This window comes from Capra hircus, chromosome 20, assembly GCF_001704415.2.
Source record: "Capra hircus breed San Clemente chromosome 20, ASM170441v1, whole genome shotgun sequence".
NCBI lineage: Eukaryota > Metazoa > Chordata > Mammalia > Artiodactyla > Bovidae > Capra > Capra hircus.
Window position 1 is genome coordinate 23,911,355 of NC_030827.1, and position 17,254 is coordinate 23,928,608.

At 35.3% G+C, this 17,254-nt stretch overlaps 1 protein-coding gene across 1 annotated transcript in view; it reads left to right on the top strand.

Annotated features, from left to right (window-relative positions):
* The window catches only part of DHX29 (DEAH-box helicase 29), a 46,005-nt gene extending 29,125 nt beyond the window's left edge, over nucleotides 1-16,880 (top strand). Inside the window, exons 14-27 of the mRNA XM_018065497.1 lie at nucleotides 252-392; nucleotides 1,386-1,530; nucleotides 1,658-1,775; nucleotides 2,388-2,472; nucleotides 3,849-3,937; nucleotides 4,885-5,013; nucleotides 5,103-5,178; nucleotides 5,852-6,076; nucleotides 7,152-7,288; nucleotides 7,681-7,774; nucleotides 11,736-12,038; nucleotides 12,796-12,927; nucleotides 14,417-14,513; nucleotides 16,602-16,880. Coding sequence (XP_017920986.1) covers nucleotides 252-392; nucleotides 1,386-1,530; nucleotides 1,658-1,775; nucleotides 2,388-2,472; nucleotides 3,849-3,937; nucleotides 4,885-5,013; nucleotides 5,103-5,178; nucleotides 5,852-6,076; nucleotides 7,152-7,288; nucleotides 7,681-7,774; nucleotides 11,736-12,038; nucleotides 12,796-12,927; nucleotides 14,417-14,513; nucleotides 16,602-16,648 — 1,818 coding nt within the window. The 3' untranslated portion in view covers nucleotides 16,649-16,880. The remainder of the gene's footprint in view (nucleotides 1-251; nucleotides 393-1,385; nucleotides 1,531-1,657; nucleotides 1,776-2,387; nucleotides 2,473-3,848; nucleotides 3,938-4,884; nucleotides 5,014-5,102; nucleotides 5,179-5,851; nucleotides 6,077-7,151; nucleotides 7,289-7,680; nucleotides 7,775-11,735; nucleotides 12,039-12,795; nucleotides 12,928-14,416; nucleotides 14,514-16,601) is intronic.

Genomic DNA, 17,254 nt, shown 5'->3' on the forward strand with positions numbered 1-17,254 from the left:
AGAATCTTTAAATTGATTTTCACATGTAAAAACTATGCACCATAATGTACTTTGTCCTGGAACTACGTAGGGACAGATCCATCTATATCAGGCAAGTTCTTCATTCCCAAATAATGCAGAAAAAAATTTTTTTCAAAATATTCTAATTAGCATGTGGTAACATTCAGGAAGCTAGCAATCCCTTGTCTCTTTAAGATGATATTTACTGAAATGAATTTGAGCTCACTCTTTATATGCCTTCATCTGTGCAGGTTTTTCATCTTGAAGATATAATAGAGGAAACAGGCTTTGTACTGGAGAAAGACTCAGAATATTGTCAGAAATTTCTGGAGGAGGAAGAAGAAATAACCATTAATGTTACAACCAAAGCAGGGGGAATAAAAAAGTATCAGGTAAGAAAAAAACATTTTAAAAGACATCTGATGATGATATCCAAGGCACACACTACTGTATGAGTTTTAAAGTCATGTGGCTGGCACAGTGCATTCAAATACATTTTGTTAGAGGAATAACATATGATTATGAGCAAATTTTAAAGATCATTTCTTTAATCTTTGTTTTACTGACTCTTTTACTGTTTTACTTACTCTTTGGTTTATGATATTTGCTTTATCTCAACACCTTAAATAGACTGGGGCAGGCCCACAGTCTAGATCCCTGCCACTGGTTTTCTTAGGAGCCTTTGTGCTGGCATGAGCCATCCAGGGAAGCACAGTTCTTCATAGAGAGTTAGTTTAGTTTGAATGACATAATTTTAGGAATATCACAAAAGCTATGCTATCCTGCATTTTGACCAGTGGTACTATTTACATATTTTCACTGTATCTACATTATTTCATTCATCTAATGGACAGATTTACAGTTAGTTTATCTTTTAAGTAAGCAGATAAATCAAGGAAGCAAAAACTAAAATCTTTTCTTAAAACTGTAGAAACAGAGATTAGAAACTAAAGAAAGACTTCAAAAAATTAATGGTAGTATTTCAAAGGAGATGGTTGGAACTCAGCAACCAAAGTAGAATCTAGAATGAATGAGGCAGGTGTAAATTACTTAATAAAGTTATCACGACCTCTTGGCCTGCCTGCTTTTCAGTTGCCATGGAACAATGCAGCCATTATTCTGTTTTTCTTCATTTCTTTAAGTGTTTACATGCCAAGATTAAAAAGTTTTGCTGTACTTAACGGGGCTGGATGAAATTAATAGGGTAGAGATGAAATTTTATCATACTTTAATACTGTTAAAAATTGTATTCTTGCTATATTTTAATGAAATAATGGTGACAGTGAGAAAAATATAGAGTTAAATAAATGCAAGTAGCTCATTTTTTCCTTCTTTGTCTTTACTTCATATTTTTGTTTAAGTTTTTCTGATTATGTTTCTTTTAGGAATACATCCCAGTTCAGACTGGAACAAGTGCTGATTTAAATCCATTTTACCAAAAGTATAGCAGTCGCACTCAGCATGCTATTCTCTACATGAATCCTCATAAAATCAACCTGGACCTCGTTTTGGAACTTCTTATATATTTAGGTATGTGCCTATTTCTAATGTGTCTCCATTTGTTTTGATAAAACTTTTCTACTAACTGGAGATGTTTTATTAATATTTTATATACTATTTCTTATTTTTGAATATTGTATCTTTCAAAAAATTTCAGACAGAAGTCCTCAGTTCAAAAATGTTGAAGGAGCAGTACTGATCTTTTTACCAGGCCTTGCTCATATTCAACAGTTGTATGATCTCTTATCAACTGACAGAAGATTTTTTTCAGAACGGTAACTACAGATCTTCATTATATTCCTGGTAGTTTTAGAACAGAGCAGCATTTTGTACATTAAAATTCTTGATCAGAGCTTTCAGAGTCTTTTCACTTTAGTTAAAATTGTCCATGACAAAGCAATTCTTATTTTAACTTTCTGTTATAGCATTTTATCTACTAAAAATTTTAGGTACTTTTTCTACATTTGTTTTATTTTCTTAATATGATTTAGCAGAGGGAAACTTGTAGTTAAGAATAAGATGGTGACTCCCCTCCCCATGGGATGGTGCGAAACCCCAACAGCATTGCAGTTTATCATCCATACAGACTGAATTGGCTCTTTACTGTATCTGTTTTGATATAGTTTATTACTGCTGTTATCATTATCACTTTGGCATCAGAATATGTTTTTTTTTTAATTCTTTAAACCCTATATTCATATAATTTATATTAAATTTTTTCTCATCAGTGAGTATATGTATATTATTCTCAGAACTTTTGTGTGTGTTTAAAATTTTTCATAATAAATTTTTAAATTGCTTCCTATTATTTGCAAATAAATTTTGTTATTCTTTGCAGTGTCTTCTAAAGAGAAACTCTTGCTAAGAACTATGATTTTAACTTTCAGATATAAAGTGATAGCTCTGCATTCTATTCTTTCAACTCAAGATCAAGCTGCAGCATTCACACTTCCTCCGCAAGGAGTCAGGAAGGTAAAACTCAGTACATCAAATTTATATGTGATCCACCTGAGAACAGTTCATGAAAATGACTATCATCAAAGACAGTTATTAAGTGCCTTATAGCACATGGCAGACTCCAGATGCTCTGCAGTCTGATATCATCAAAAGTGAACCAAATATTAAAACTCAATTTATATTATGTTAGGTGTTTATATTATGTGTTATCAATAACTTTAGAGGAGTGGTAGTTTAAAAACATGGCATTATTGTTAATTTTGAGAAGAAAAAGTCACTATTCTTCCTTCAAGAAGAGAACACAAAGGATGTTTGATGTCAGAAGCTACTTGAATCCTGGGAGGATTCTTTTTTTGTTCTCTATAGTCTATTCATCTCTGATCATTTTTGCAACACAGAGGACATTAGGTTAGGAAACAATCTTAAGGTATTTTCATTGTCTCCTCTGTTCAGGATTCTGAATGAAGAGTTACTTGGCAAAAAAAGTTTCTCAGATTCTTGTCCCGAAGCTGCTGCCACGTCTGTGGCCTTTGGCAACCTACTCAGCCTTACTTTCTCATCTTTAAAAGGGGTTGAATTAAATTTATGATTTTCTAACTGCTCTGAAAAATCCAGGGGTTCATAGGTTATGCTCTGATCTGTAACATTTGGGCTTCTCTGGAAGATTTTGTCTGAAGAAAAGAATTCCACCACGTCTAAACACTTTGATCACCTAGGTCCTATCTAAGTCTTAATAATCTGGGTTCTCTTTCCTAGGATGAAGGATAAGAAAAGCAAGCATTCAGTATTGAGTTAGAGTGATAACATAGTGAACTGACCTAGAGTTTCCTAAATGTTTCACCTCCAGAGACTCAACAGAAGAAAAAAAAACACACACAAGAAGATGGGCTCTTCAGCCATCACCATTAAGAATTTTTGAGCTAGAAAGGGACCTAAGAAATCATGTATTTCTACCTCCTAATTTGAGACCAGAGAGGTAAAATAACTTACCCAGGTCACAAAGCTAATAAGTAGCAGAGCCAGGGCAACAACCCACCAGTTCTTCTTACTAAAGAAAGTATTCCCTAATAATTGTAAAGTTTCTGCTGAGCAGTCTCCATTCTCTGACCCACTTTCCCATTCTATGTGTATCATTTTTAAGATGACTGACTAGAATTAAGGGACTAACAGTATTTCTGTTGGAATAAGAATCTGTAAGTTTAATTAATAAGCTGAGGTAATAAAATTAATTAGAGAAAATTTAAGTTACACAGTAATAGCAATTAGATTGTGAATTTTTATAAAGAATAATTGAAATTCACTTTTTAAAATGCATTGGCTAAACTGAAGAATTTGTAAGTGATGGCACATTGCTGAAGTGTTACCTAAATGTTTTGGCTTTGTGTTTTCAGATTGTTTTGGCAACAAATATTGCAGAGACAGGTATCACTATTCCAGATGTTGTATTTGTGATTGATACTGGAAGAACGAAAGAAAATAAGTAAGTTTGCATTTTCCTCCCAAATCAAAACATATTTAACCTGAAAAGGGCTTGGGACTCTTGAATTGTTAGGAGACATCACAGAACCATTCAAGTCAGTACATGTACTGCCAAAACAAGCACTAGATCTCAGAATCATATGGGGAACATCTCAAATGTCCTAATTCTGTCCAAAACAAAAGGTCTCAGAGAAGCTGTAGGGAAGTTTAAAATGTCTGAGAGTAAACGTCAAAATTCATGTCATCGGTTTTCCCATAAGTAATATCAGTGTACTGCTCCTGATAGGAAAGTGCTGAGAAAATGTTCAGACTTAAATTCTTATCAGTTAGTTTGTAAAATAGTTTTACAAATGCATTATTTGTGGGATTATAAAAAAGCATGGGTTTTAGAATCAGAGTTAGATTATAAATCTCTGATCTATAATCTTGAGCAAGTAATATGACATCAGTTATAATCATCAGTATTCTCATATGTAAGTGGGAAAATTAAAATTTCATAAATTGAAAGTACATAGTACAGTAATTGGCGCATAGTAGATAACTTTAACTGTTAAATAAATTTAACTTTAACAGATTGTTGCTTTATAAATGTTTTGATGTTCATATTTAACAAATAAGGGAGACCATCTTCGTGGTCTATTCTAATCTATATACATTGTTCCTAATCTTAGAAAACTTCAGCAATATTTGGAAATGAGTGTGACTGTCCAGTACAAAATAGACTCCTGATTTTTTTTAACTGTACCTTTAGAGGAAGTGTTTTCGGGGTTGAACTGTATTTTGTGAAAGGTGCTTTGAATTGTGATGTTCACAGCACAATTTCTCACTTTTTCAAAGAATTCTTACTGCATAATTAATCTTCAACTTTAGAATCAAATACTTCCAGTTTTTTTTAGATTTTGATTTAAGTCAGTTATCTACGTATTATCTCCTAAAACATTGTTCTAGGTACCATGAGAGCAGTCAGATGAGTTCTTTGGTCGAGACATTTGTCAGCAAAGCCAGTGCTCTGCAGCGCCAGGGGAGAGCTGGGCGGGTCAGAGATGGCTTCTGTTTCCGCATGTACACAAGAGAAAGGTATGGCATAGCCTGGAGATTAAAAACACACAAATCAGCATGGCATTGCTGATAATATGTGTTTAGGATTATTTTACCTTATTTTTCAGATTTGAAGGCTTTATGGACTATTCTGTCCCTGAAATCTTGCGCGTGCCTTTGGAGGAATTATGTCTTCATATTATGGTAATCCCAGGGGAATTCAGATGAACTTTTGTTCTCCACCCCTTTCTTAGAAAAAAAAAGAAGACCGTTTAACCTTCTGTTGCACTAGATTTTCAAGTATTTTATTTACTCTGCTCTAATAAACTCCCCCTTCCCTCATATTTTATAAGTAACCCACTGTGCTTTAAATCTGCCATAGGCACTCATACTTTAAGAAATTAAAATACAGACTCATAGCCCAGACCACTAGTTCTCGACTGGGGATGATACTGCTTACCAGGGAAAGCCTGGAATGTCAGGAGACATTTTTAGCTGTCAGAACTGTGGGGAGAGGGAGACCATGCTGTGGACATCTAGTGGGTCAAGACCAGGGATGCTGCTAAACACTCTGCAGTGAACAGCACAGTCCCCTAAAACAAAGAATTATCTGGGCCCACTAACAATAGAGCTGGACTTGAAAAGTCCTGACCTAGACCAAAGGCTTCCTGGTATGAAAGATCTATAATATCCTTCAGTTCTTAGATTTTTTGGTTCTATAAAAATCAGGAATGAAGAAACTAAAAATATGCAACTGGAAAAATCTCTTTGCTTAAAATTTTACTTAAATTTAGTTCCAGTTTGACCATCTTTTTTTTTTTTTTTTTTTTTAATTTTTTCTGATCACATCCGAATTTATCACTTTTTCAATCTGCAGAAATGCAATCTTGGTTCTCCTGAAGATTTCCTCTCTAAAGCTTTAGATCCTCCTCAACTTCAAGTAATCAGCAATGCAATGAATTTACTCCGAAAAATTGGAGCTTGTGAACTAAATGAGCCTAAACTGACTCCACTGGGCCAACACCTTGCAGCTCTGCCTGTGAATGTCAAGATTGGCAAGATGCTTATTTTTGGTGCCATTTTTGGCTGCCTGGATCCAGTGGTAAGACAAGCAACACTGCTGCTTCTTCACTGTAAATAGCATTTTGGTTGGGGAGGTATTAAGTTGGGAAAATTTTTTTTGACTAAATAGGGGTCTGTACTAACATTAAAGCCAGGAAATCTGAATGCTTAATGAGAATTTTTTAATATTTAACTTTTTATATTTATATACAAGAAAATATCTTCACCCATATCCTCTTGTGTATTGTAGGTATTATTTTGTAAAAGGGTTTTGGCTTGTAGACTTCTGCTATCAAACATCCCACTTTTATATATATATAGTAGATGATTCATATAGTAGATGGATTCATTGAGAGTTTTGAACTCCACACTTCAGAATCAAAACTTCCTTCCCTTTTTCTGGGTTTTCTCTGAGCTAGCAATTACCAGCAATTCCGTTTTCTCAAATTATCTCAGAATTAACAAACTTTCTGCCTCTCTCTGAATCTCTTGCCTGCTTTGCCATTCCAACTTTATCAAGTTGTAGCCTTTTCTGGGACTACAAATAAGCCTGTTTGAAATCAAAATGGGGAGAGTATGACTTAGTCTAGTCTTTTTTTTTTCTAGTATCAGAAATATATACCAGAATTGTGTTGAGTCCAAGAAATATCTACTGCCATGATAGTTGATCTGAAAAGCTGCAGCAACAACAAATGGGTTGTTATATAGTCCAAATTATGTAAGAATTATTTAAGGAGCATTGCAGGCAATGGAAATTCAGACTCAGAGTCAAGATCTCTGATCTGTGATTAAGGAATTTCTTTTAACTGTGTGATAGACTATCAGTCTCTTGCACAAATACTCATTTTTTAAAATCCCTGATTTTGTTGGTATTACTTCTCTGTCTCACAAAGATGATATAAAAGTAAGTGATAGATTTTTTAAATTCCATAAATGAAACTAAAAGTAACTAATTAAAATGAAAATGCTAGCTATTATAGAACACAATAAATTCAAAAGAAGAAGCATGCAACTTGAAAGTGCAGTTGTTTTATGATTTGCTTTCTATTACAATACAAATCAGCTTTCAGTGTATACCTCTTTAAGGTTAAATTTTTTTGTTTATTTATGGTTAGGCAACATTAGCTGCAGTTATGACAGAGAAGTCTCCTTTTACCACACCAATTGGTCGGAAAGATGAAGCAGATCTTGCAAAATCAGCTTTGGCCATGGCAGATTCAGATCATCTGACGATCTACAATGCATACCTGGGGTAAAGAAATAATCTGGGTTTTGTCAGTAGGTCAAACCTGAGGGTATTTACTATTTAAAAAATTTATCTTTGACTTTTATTAAAAAGATACATTAAAGGTTTAAATTTAGTATTAGTTACTTCATCTTTTAGAGATTTGTGTTTTTATAATCCTAAAATTTAAGAACAATGTACTTTGTATTACTATGTGTCTATTACCTTATATTTGAAGTTATTAATGTACTGTTATACATAAGCAAAAAATACCTATATTGTAGTTGAAATTGGCTAGCTCTTAAAACAGGCAAGGCCCTTCCTCGTTTTATATGATTATAATATAATTAAAGCTATGGTTAGTACCTCTGAAAGTGAGAGTTTGGAAACATTAAACTTTGGTCATTTTTCTTTCATAGGTGGAAAAAAGCACGGCAGGAAGGAGGCTATCGTTCTGAAATAGCATATTGCCGGAAGAACTTTCTTAATAGAACATCACTGTTAACCCTAGAGGTAAGTCTTAATGCAACTGTCTTAATTTAGGGTCATATGGTGGACCAGTGGGATTATTTTGGGAAAAGAAATGCCTAGGATAGTGCTTGACACATAGTGTTTAATAAACACTAGCTGAATTAATAAATTTGTGATTTTTTTGTTTTGTTTACCACAGCAGGTAACCTATATTACACGGTGATTCAGAATAGTATTTAACAGGGACTTCCTTGGCTGTTCAGTGGTTAAGACTCCATGCTTCCAAAATAGTGTTTAACAATCATAGTATATTCAGGAAGTAGTCAAAGATGCAACATGATTTCATAGAAGTAACACTAGTTTGGGAATTAGGATAGTTGTTTATTCAACAGCTCAAGCTTGGAGAAGGTTAATTTAGTCTCAGTTTCTCATTTTAAAAAAAAACGAAATTGAATTGGGGATATGCTACAGTTTTTCTCAAATCTGAAAATCAGTTGTCATTGAATTATTATGGAAATTTTCAACTATACATAAAAGTGACAATAGTATAGTGAACTCCTGTGTACTCATTTCTCACTTCCATAATTATCAACGTGTGCTCAATCTTGTTTACTAATACTCCCCTTAATCCACTGTCTGCCCTCTAGATTATCTTGAAGCAAATCCCAGATGTCAGGTTGTTATATATCTCTGAAGTATAGGACTCGTTTTTTTCTTTAGCATTATCATGCCTCGAAAAATAATTCCTTTATATCGTCAACTATACAGTGTGTAAATATCCCTGATTTTTCATAATTTTTTCTTTTACAGCTAGTTCAAATCATGATCCACACAAGGTCCACACATTAAAATTGGTTGGTATGTTTCAAGTGTAGTGCAACTTTAAAGGGAAATGGTGTTTAGAGCAGAAGTGCTATAAAAGCATTCAGAAAATAAACTTACCTCTCACATAACTCCCCTATCCTATGCTCATATTTTAAAAGGTTGTCTGAAAAAAAAAAAAAAGGTTATCTGGCTCGGGTTCAAGATATGGAGAGATAAGCAACACTCCTTTGTCTGCCCTCCACTTCCTCCAGACCTTCATTTTGCCTCCCAATCCCTTCCTTCTATCAGCTTTGTCTTCACCTCCCCTAGGCTACAGGGTTTTCAGTTCTTTACCAGTCTTGTGGTATTACAGCAACTGTCTGTCTGATTTTTCTTCTCCTGGAATTGAAGCCCCAACCAGAAAACTCAAGGAAATCCTAAATGTAAACTTCATCTTTTAATCACTTGTATCCTGTCTACTTTAAAAATGCTCATACTCGTGAGACAGCAAAAGAGACACAGATGTAAAGAACAGACTTTTGGACTCTGGGAGAAGGCAAGGGTGGGATGATTTGAGAGAATAGCACTGAAACATGTATATTATCATATGTGAAATAGATCGCCAGTCCAGGTTCAATGCATGAGACAGGGTGCTCAGGGCTGGTGCACTGGGATGACCCTTAGGGATGGGACGGGGAGGGAGGTGGGAGGGAGGGTCAGGATGGGGGGGAACACATGTACACCCATGGCTGATTCATATGAATGTATGGCAAAAACCACCACAATATTGTAAAGTAATTCAGTTCAGTTCAGTCTCTCAGTCGTGTCTGACTCTACGACCCCATGAACTGCAGCACGCCAGGCCTCCCTGTCCATCACCAACTCCCAGAGTCCACTCAAACCCATGTAAAGTAATTAGCCTCCAATTTAAAAAAAAAAAAGGCAAAAAAATAAATAAAATTGGATTTTTTTTAAAAAGTGCTCATCCTCCCTATGGTATTTTAGCTGATTGGCATTACTAAAGGTAGAAAAAGATTTTAAGCAACAAGTTTAGATGGTTGCCATTAATAAACATTGTCAGAGTTCTTTAGGAAATTGTTTCCCAGAGACAAGAGAAGAAGGTTCTTGCAGTCTAGGATCAGAGTCCTCTGTAATTCTTCCTCAGTGTCTCTATGTGACCATCCTTTCTGAGTAAACCTATTGAAAGCAGAGCTACTGTTAAAGTAGATACACTGGCTGAAAATATGTTCAGGCACATTTTTATTGCTTTCACATATTAGACATTCGTAGGTTAATTCAAGTATGGTTGATTTATAATATAATATTTTAGGCATACAGCATAGTGATTCAGTATTTTTCTAGATTATACTCCATTAGAAGTGATTATAAAATACTGACTATAATTCCCTGTGATGTACAATATATCCTAGTGGCCTGTTTTATACAGACTTGTGTGTGCCTCTTAATTCCATATCCCTATCTTGCTCCTCCCCCTTTCCCTTCCTCCAATGGTAGCCACTTCTTTGTTCTCTATATCTGTGAGTCTGTTTCTGTTTTGCTGTGTACATTTGTTTATTTTAGATTCCACAGTTAAGTGATATCATACAGTATTTGTCTTTCTCTGCCTTATTTCACTAAGCATACTGTTTAGTCCATCAACATTGCTGCAAATGGCAGAGTTTTTTTTTCTTTTTTTCACTTTTATTAAAGTTTTATTATATATTTATGGAACTTGAGGAATAGTAATATATTAAGACATTTCTTCAAAGTATTGGCTGTGTTAAACTTGAAAATAAACTGATACATTAATGAAATGCCTAATCTAAAGAGTTTGCTAAACTAATAAAGTATTATTCAAAGAGTAATGCACAAGGACTTCCCTGGCAGTCTAGTGGCCGGCATTCTGTGCTTCCAGTGCAGGGGTCATGGATTTGATCCCTGGTCAGGGAACTAACGGAGAAGGCAATGGCACCCCGCTCCAGTGCTCTTGCTTGGAAAACCCCTGGACGGAGGAGCCTGGAAGGCTGCAGTCCATGGGGTCGCTGAGGGTCAGACACGACTGAGCGACTTCACTTTCACTTTTCACTTTCATGCATTGGAGAAGGAAATGGCAATCCACTCTAGTACTCTTGCCTGGAGAATCCCAGGGACGGGGGAGCCTGGTGGGCTGCCATCTATGGGTCGCACAGAGTTGGACACGACTGAAATGACTTAGCAGTAGCAGCAGCAGGGAACTAAGATCCCACATTCCATGAGATGTGGCCAAAAAAATTAAAAAAACAAAACAAGAACGCACAGAGGTATATACTTCATGCTGCTGGTTTTACTTAGTAATATGATAGATTAGGAAAATATTTGACAAATGTTAATATTTATAATAAGGTTAGAAATGAAACATTTTAGCATGCTAAATTCCGTAAGTTTTTTAATTGGCATGTAGTTGGTTTGTAATATTAATTTCAGGTATATACATAGTGATTCACAAATTTTAAAGATTGTAGTCCATTATAGTTAACTACAGAATATTGGGTTTTATTGGGTATATTCCATGTGCTGGCAACATATCCTTGTAACTTAATTATTTTACACATAGTAGATTGTACCTCTCAGCCACCTACCCCTACCTTGCCCCTCACTCCTTCCCTCTCCCTACTGGTAGCCACTAATGTGTTCTCTATGTTTGTGTTTCTTTTTTGTGTTACATTCACTAATTTTATTTTTGTTTAGAGTCCACATATAAATGATAACATATAGTATTTTTCTTTGTCTGTCTGACTTATTTCACTTAGCATAATGCCTTCCAGGTCCATCCACTTTGTAGCAAAAGGCAAAAATTCATTCTTTTTTGTGCTGAATAATATCCCATTGTGTGTGTGTGTGTGTGTGTGTGTGTGTGTGTGTGTGTGTGTATTATCATCTTTCTCCATTTGTCTGTTGATGGACATTTGGGTTTCTTCCATGTCTTGGCTATTGTAAACATCTATGAACATTGGAGTTCATGTATCTTTTTGAATTAGTCTTTTCATTTTTTTCTGGATTTATGCCCGGGAGTGAGATTGCTAGATCATGTGGTAATTCTCTTTTTAGCTTTTTGGAATCCTGTCCATTTTGATAGGAAACAGTAATACAAAGTACAAGGTTGTTTGGCAGCTTCTTTAAATTGATTATGATTGTGTTTCTTTTTAACAAACCAATCTAGGATGTAAAGCAGGAGTTAATCAAGTTGGTTAAAGCAGCAGGATTTTTATCATCCACAACTTCTAATAGCTTCGAAGGAAACAGAGCCACACAGACCCTTTCCTTCCAAGAAATTGCCCTTCTTAAAGCTGTACTTACTGCTGGACTGTATGACAACGTGGGGAAGATAATGTATACAAAATCAGTTGATATTACAGAAAAATTGGCTTGCATTGTGGAGACAGCCCAAGGCAAAGCACAAGTACATCCATCCTCAGTAAATCGAGATTTGCAGATTTATGGATGGCTTTTATACCAGGAGAAGGTAAAGTGCTCATTCTCTTAATTCCAGTATTCGGGACATTATTCTAGAAGTCAGTCATAACAAATTTGGATGCCCACTAAATACTATATTTGATTCTTAAACTGAGCTATTCATGTTTGTTCATATTTGAAATCAAGATGTTCATGGTTTCTCATCAAAAATATAAACATGTCTTTTTTCCACATCTCCAAATAAGGGGAATATGGAATGGGATAGAACTAAACATGATGTTACAACAGTCTGAGACACAATGCAACCTAAGATAACTTAATAGCAAATGTTTGTAGATTAAAACAGTCAACCTTTTGAATCATAGCTCATTAAATTAATAAAGATCCATAATTTCAAGCATTGGCTTGAGTAACTCCCAGCTTATCAGGAGACTTACACGTGTAAAACAAGACAAATTCCTGACTAATAGTCATTGTTGAACCTTGCTGTAGAAACCAGACACTTTGAAACTTAATTTTATCTTTCCACTAATTACTTAACAGTATTAGCATAACACTGCTTATTCATCCTTTATGTTCAAGGTATACAATTCAGCCTTACGATTAACATTTGAAATCCTTATAATAGTATAAATACACAGGTGGTGATTGTGATTATTATAAAAGAGATTGTGCAACATAATGTAGACATGTAGCTTTATAAAACAGTTTAAAATAGTAGCAAATTGTAGAAAAATGCTTACATGAAACAGACTGAATTTTTAATTTTTTTAGGCTGTTAAGTGTTTTTTTTTTTTTTAATACAGATACGATATGCCCGAGTGTATTTGAGGGAAACTACCCTAATAACCCCTTTTCCAGTTTTACTTTTTGGTGGTGATATAGAAGTTCAGCACCGGGAACGCCTTATCTCTGTTGATGGCTGGATCTATTTTCAGGTACATGCTACACCTGATCTTAAAATTTTATTACCAGTGCCATTGAGATAGATTTTTTTTTAATTTTATTGGAGTTTGCGTAATTTCTTCCTATGGTTTGACTTAAATAGAAGATGTCCATATTTTATCTTGCCTGTATGGTTTTAAATCTGTTTAGTTTTAAAATCAAACTATATTCCTAATTGCATATTACATTTATTGTCAGTAATAACGATTTGCCATGTGGTGGACTTCAGTAGTTACCTTTACATGGATCATCCTAATTTAATACCCTAACAACCTTGTTAGATGATTTTCTACTGACAAGGCACTTAAGCTTAGTGAGAGTTAAATAGCTTACATGGATTGTTAATGGTGGAGCAAGGTTTAAACCTAGATCCTCAAACTTGTGCTCCTTCTGCTATATCATGCCACCTATAAAAAGACACAAATTCATTTAATTCATACTGTTAAAATTCTCCTCTGGAAAAATTAGACCAACCAGTGCTACCAACAATAAGTTTATTTCTCTGTAACTTATCAACATTGACCACTTTAAGCAACTCTAATACATTCTGCTCTGATATACCATGATAGCTGTTTGTCTAAGACTGGAGATGTAAATTTTAAAGGCAGTTTAAAAATACATGCACTTCTCACAAAGAGGGGGAGATGGTAACAGTGTTCTATAACTGGATTGTGGTGATGGCTGTACAACTCTATAAGTGCATTAAAAATCATTGAGTTGTACACAGTGAGTACATTTTTATGATCTATAAATTATTTCTCAGTAAAGCTATTTTAAAAATTCCATTTTAAAACCTGTAGCCCTCTTTCTTCCTCTTCTGGGGACGATATCTAGAGGCATTCAGGATGGTCCAGCCTCTAACAAAACCAGGCTGTGCCGAATCCCTGGTAATGGAATTGTTTACCTTTATACCAAGAAGGTGGGGAAAGCACCAGAATCCACATGTGGGCTGTGCTCAGGCCGAATTCAAGGAGTTCATGCTGTGAGACCTAAAGTTCTTATGAGGTTGTCTAAAATGAAGAAACACCATCAGCTGGGCCTGTGATGTTTCCATGTGTGCTAAATGTGTCCACAACAGAACAAGCATGCTTTCCTTATCGAGGAGCAGAAGATCATTGTGAAAATGTTGAAAGCACAAGCACAGAGTCAGAAAGCTAAATTTAAAAATGAAGCATTTTTGAGCAATAAAATAAAAAAGCACAAAAACGAAACTGTAGTTTTCACTCCCATAGAGTTGATACAAGAGAAGAAAATCATTGCAAAATGGTTGCTTTATTCTGGAAAGAGGTATCAAGTTTATGGGTACTTAATAAGGAAATTGAAGTTTATGTCTCTTAGCTGCAGGAGGTAATTTATTTTTCCCATAACATTTTATATTTAAGTCAATATGTGTTAAAGCGCATTGTCAGGCATATATGCTTACCTTGATTTTTTTAAACGCATTCATACTCCATTAACGTTCAATTTGTCATCTCTCAACAGGCACCTGTTAAAATAGCTGTCATTTTCAAGCAGCTACGAGTTCTCATTGATTCTGTTTTAAGAAAAAAACTTGAAAACCCTAAGATGTCTCTTGAAAGTAAGTGTTTGACTCTAAGAAAGAGAAACTTTCTCTGAGGTTCTCAATATGTTTTCTCTACCAGTCTCCCAAATGTAGAGCTGTTAGTCTGTAATCCTTCAACAGAAATCTGCAGTGGACACCTGAGTTGCCACTTAGTCTGCTGTGTGCTTTGCTGTGCTTAGTTACTCAGTCGTGTCCAACTCTGCGACCCCGTGGACTGTAACCCACCAGGTTGCTCTGTCCATGGGGATTCTCCAGGCAAGAATATTGGAGTGGGTTGCCATGCCCTCCTCCAGGGTAGTCTGGTTTAGTGTTTCCCAGACTTGCCAAATCATCATCTGTAACACTTCCCCTGTACTACCAGCCCCATTTTAAAATGCAATTATTTTTAATAAACTAGGTTGTTTTTCTGGTGGAATTTCTTACCTTTAGGGTTTGGGCAGTTGCATCTTCATGCTTTAATTTAATGTTTCTCTGTTCCCTATATTTTCTGCAAACCTGGGTTTGATCCCTTGGTCGGGAAGATCCCCTGGAGAAGGGCATGGCAGCCCACTCCAGTCGTCTTGCCTGGAGAATTCCACAGATAGAGGAGCCTAGTGGGCTACAGTCCATGGGGTCACAAAGAGTTGGACGTGACTGAGCAACTAACATACATACACGTTCTCTATATTTCCTGAAAACTAGTAGTTATAGCTAATGACTTGATTAGAATCTGGTTTTTAGGAAAAGAATATTTTTTGGTTGGTGCTATATCCTTCCCATTGCATCACATCAGTTTGATTTTCTTGTTTTTAATGATAAGAATTGATCAATTTGTTCAATGTGATTATATTTCACAAATATCCCAATTAATTCTAGTAGGTAGGCAAGTTGGGAGCTACTGGTCTAGTGCTACTGCCCTGAAGTCTCATACTTTATGTTAATTTCCATAACTGAAGGTGAATGAATAAGCACTTAACTGTTGGTTTTCCTGAACTGCTGGAAACTTAAATCAGGTCTTGACATATTAAGAGAAGTGGGCTCTTCTCTTGAGGAACTCTGTATACTACAACACAGCCTAAAACAAACAAAAAATACATTATATTAAGGACAGGTTGAACCTCAACTTTTAAATTAAGAAAAATCAATTTTAAAATGCTCTCAATGTTTCTCTTTGCCATAACAGGAAAAGTGGAACCTGCCCTCTGATGAGGCATGTATTTTTGACTTCAGGGAGGATGAAGTACCTTAGTGTCCTCTCTTTCTGGACTTTAGAGTAAGAGAAGTTGGGATCTAAGGGACACCAAGCTTTTGAAAAAGAAATAACTGAAGTTGGTCTTTTATTTTCTTTTACTATACTGTTCTCAGACTAAAAATCATAGTTCTTTCTAGACCTGTCATGTTCACCTTGCAGCCAGTGAACTTTCTTCCCTCACTCCTTTTTTTTTTAATGCCACTATAGCCTCCAAGAGCCTGAATGTCAGGCCATGGGCCCAGTTATCAAAATTCTCCATTCCAGTCATTGAAACATAGACCATTTTCTTATTGAAGTGTCTAATAAGATAAGAATTTCAGTCTTGGGAGTCCTGATAATTACAACTATTCAGAAAGTAGTTATGAAGTCACAATATCAGGCCAACTGGTTAAAAGCAGAGGCAGCTGTTAAAACCTCTAACAAATAATGTAGCCCCTATTTAGTCTGTTTGTCCAGTTAATTGGTGTTTGATTCCTTTGTTGTGTAGAGAGGTCTGTCACTGTGCCATCCACACTTCTCGTAGAGCACTTCCCTGGTAAATTTTTTTATTTCCTTTGAACTAAACATGGAAAAACAGATAAAGAGTGCTTTATTCCTTGCCCATACTGTTTGCATCCTGGCTAATTCTGAAGTACATGGATGAGTCAAAAAGTAGACTTGAGCTAGGTGAAAAAGGAAATTTACTGTCTGAATAGAATTTTTAAGAAATAATAGAGGCATCTCTAGTTTTGTAAGTGAATATTGCTGGTGTTAACTCTGTATTCTAATTTAAAAGAATCTTTTAATAAAGTATACCTGTGGTTTACATGTGTATACACTGAAAAATTAGTCAGTGCTGAATTTATTCATTGGTTTTTTCTTCTTCCATCCAGATGACAAGATTCTCCAGATCATTACCGAATTGATAAAAACAGAATAATAATTGAAACTGCAATTCATGATCAGTTGCTTTGAAGAGAGTCATGAAATGATGTGAAAATGGACCATCCCATTAAGTATTTCAGTACTTAAAATGTTGGTACTAGTCCTAATGTAAAGGTGGTAGAAAAAAGCACATACTTTAAACGTGTGTAATTTTCTAATTTCTTTTTAATGATAGCTATTCTCAGTGTATTTGCCACTACATTTACAATAAATTCTTTGGTACCATCCATGTGGTATTCATCATCATATGCCTTATGGGCAAAGCCTGTGTCTGTAGTATCGGAACTTACTACTGTGATTCCCTGTGTACGTGCCTCATCCTCTTATCAGTCCTTGATGTCTAGAGAGTTCAAACCTTCTTGAGGAGGAAAAGGTCTAAAGGTCTTTCTCCCAGAGGAGAAAATGAGCTCCAAAACCAGCTGTAATTAAATTTTCACAAAAACATACACAGCTTCAGTTATTTAATACTTGATAGGAAAAGTCAAAATCTAAATAAGGTATACATTATTAATAGATGCCATCTGTATCAGTAGCATTCACTAAAGCACAAAGACAGAGTACTGTAGGAGCATAGGCAGCAATGGATAATGCTACTGTCAAC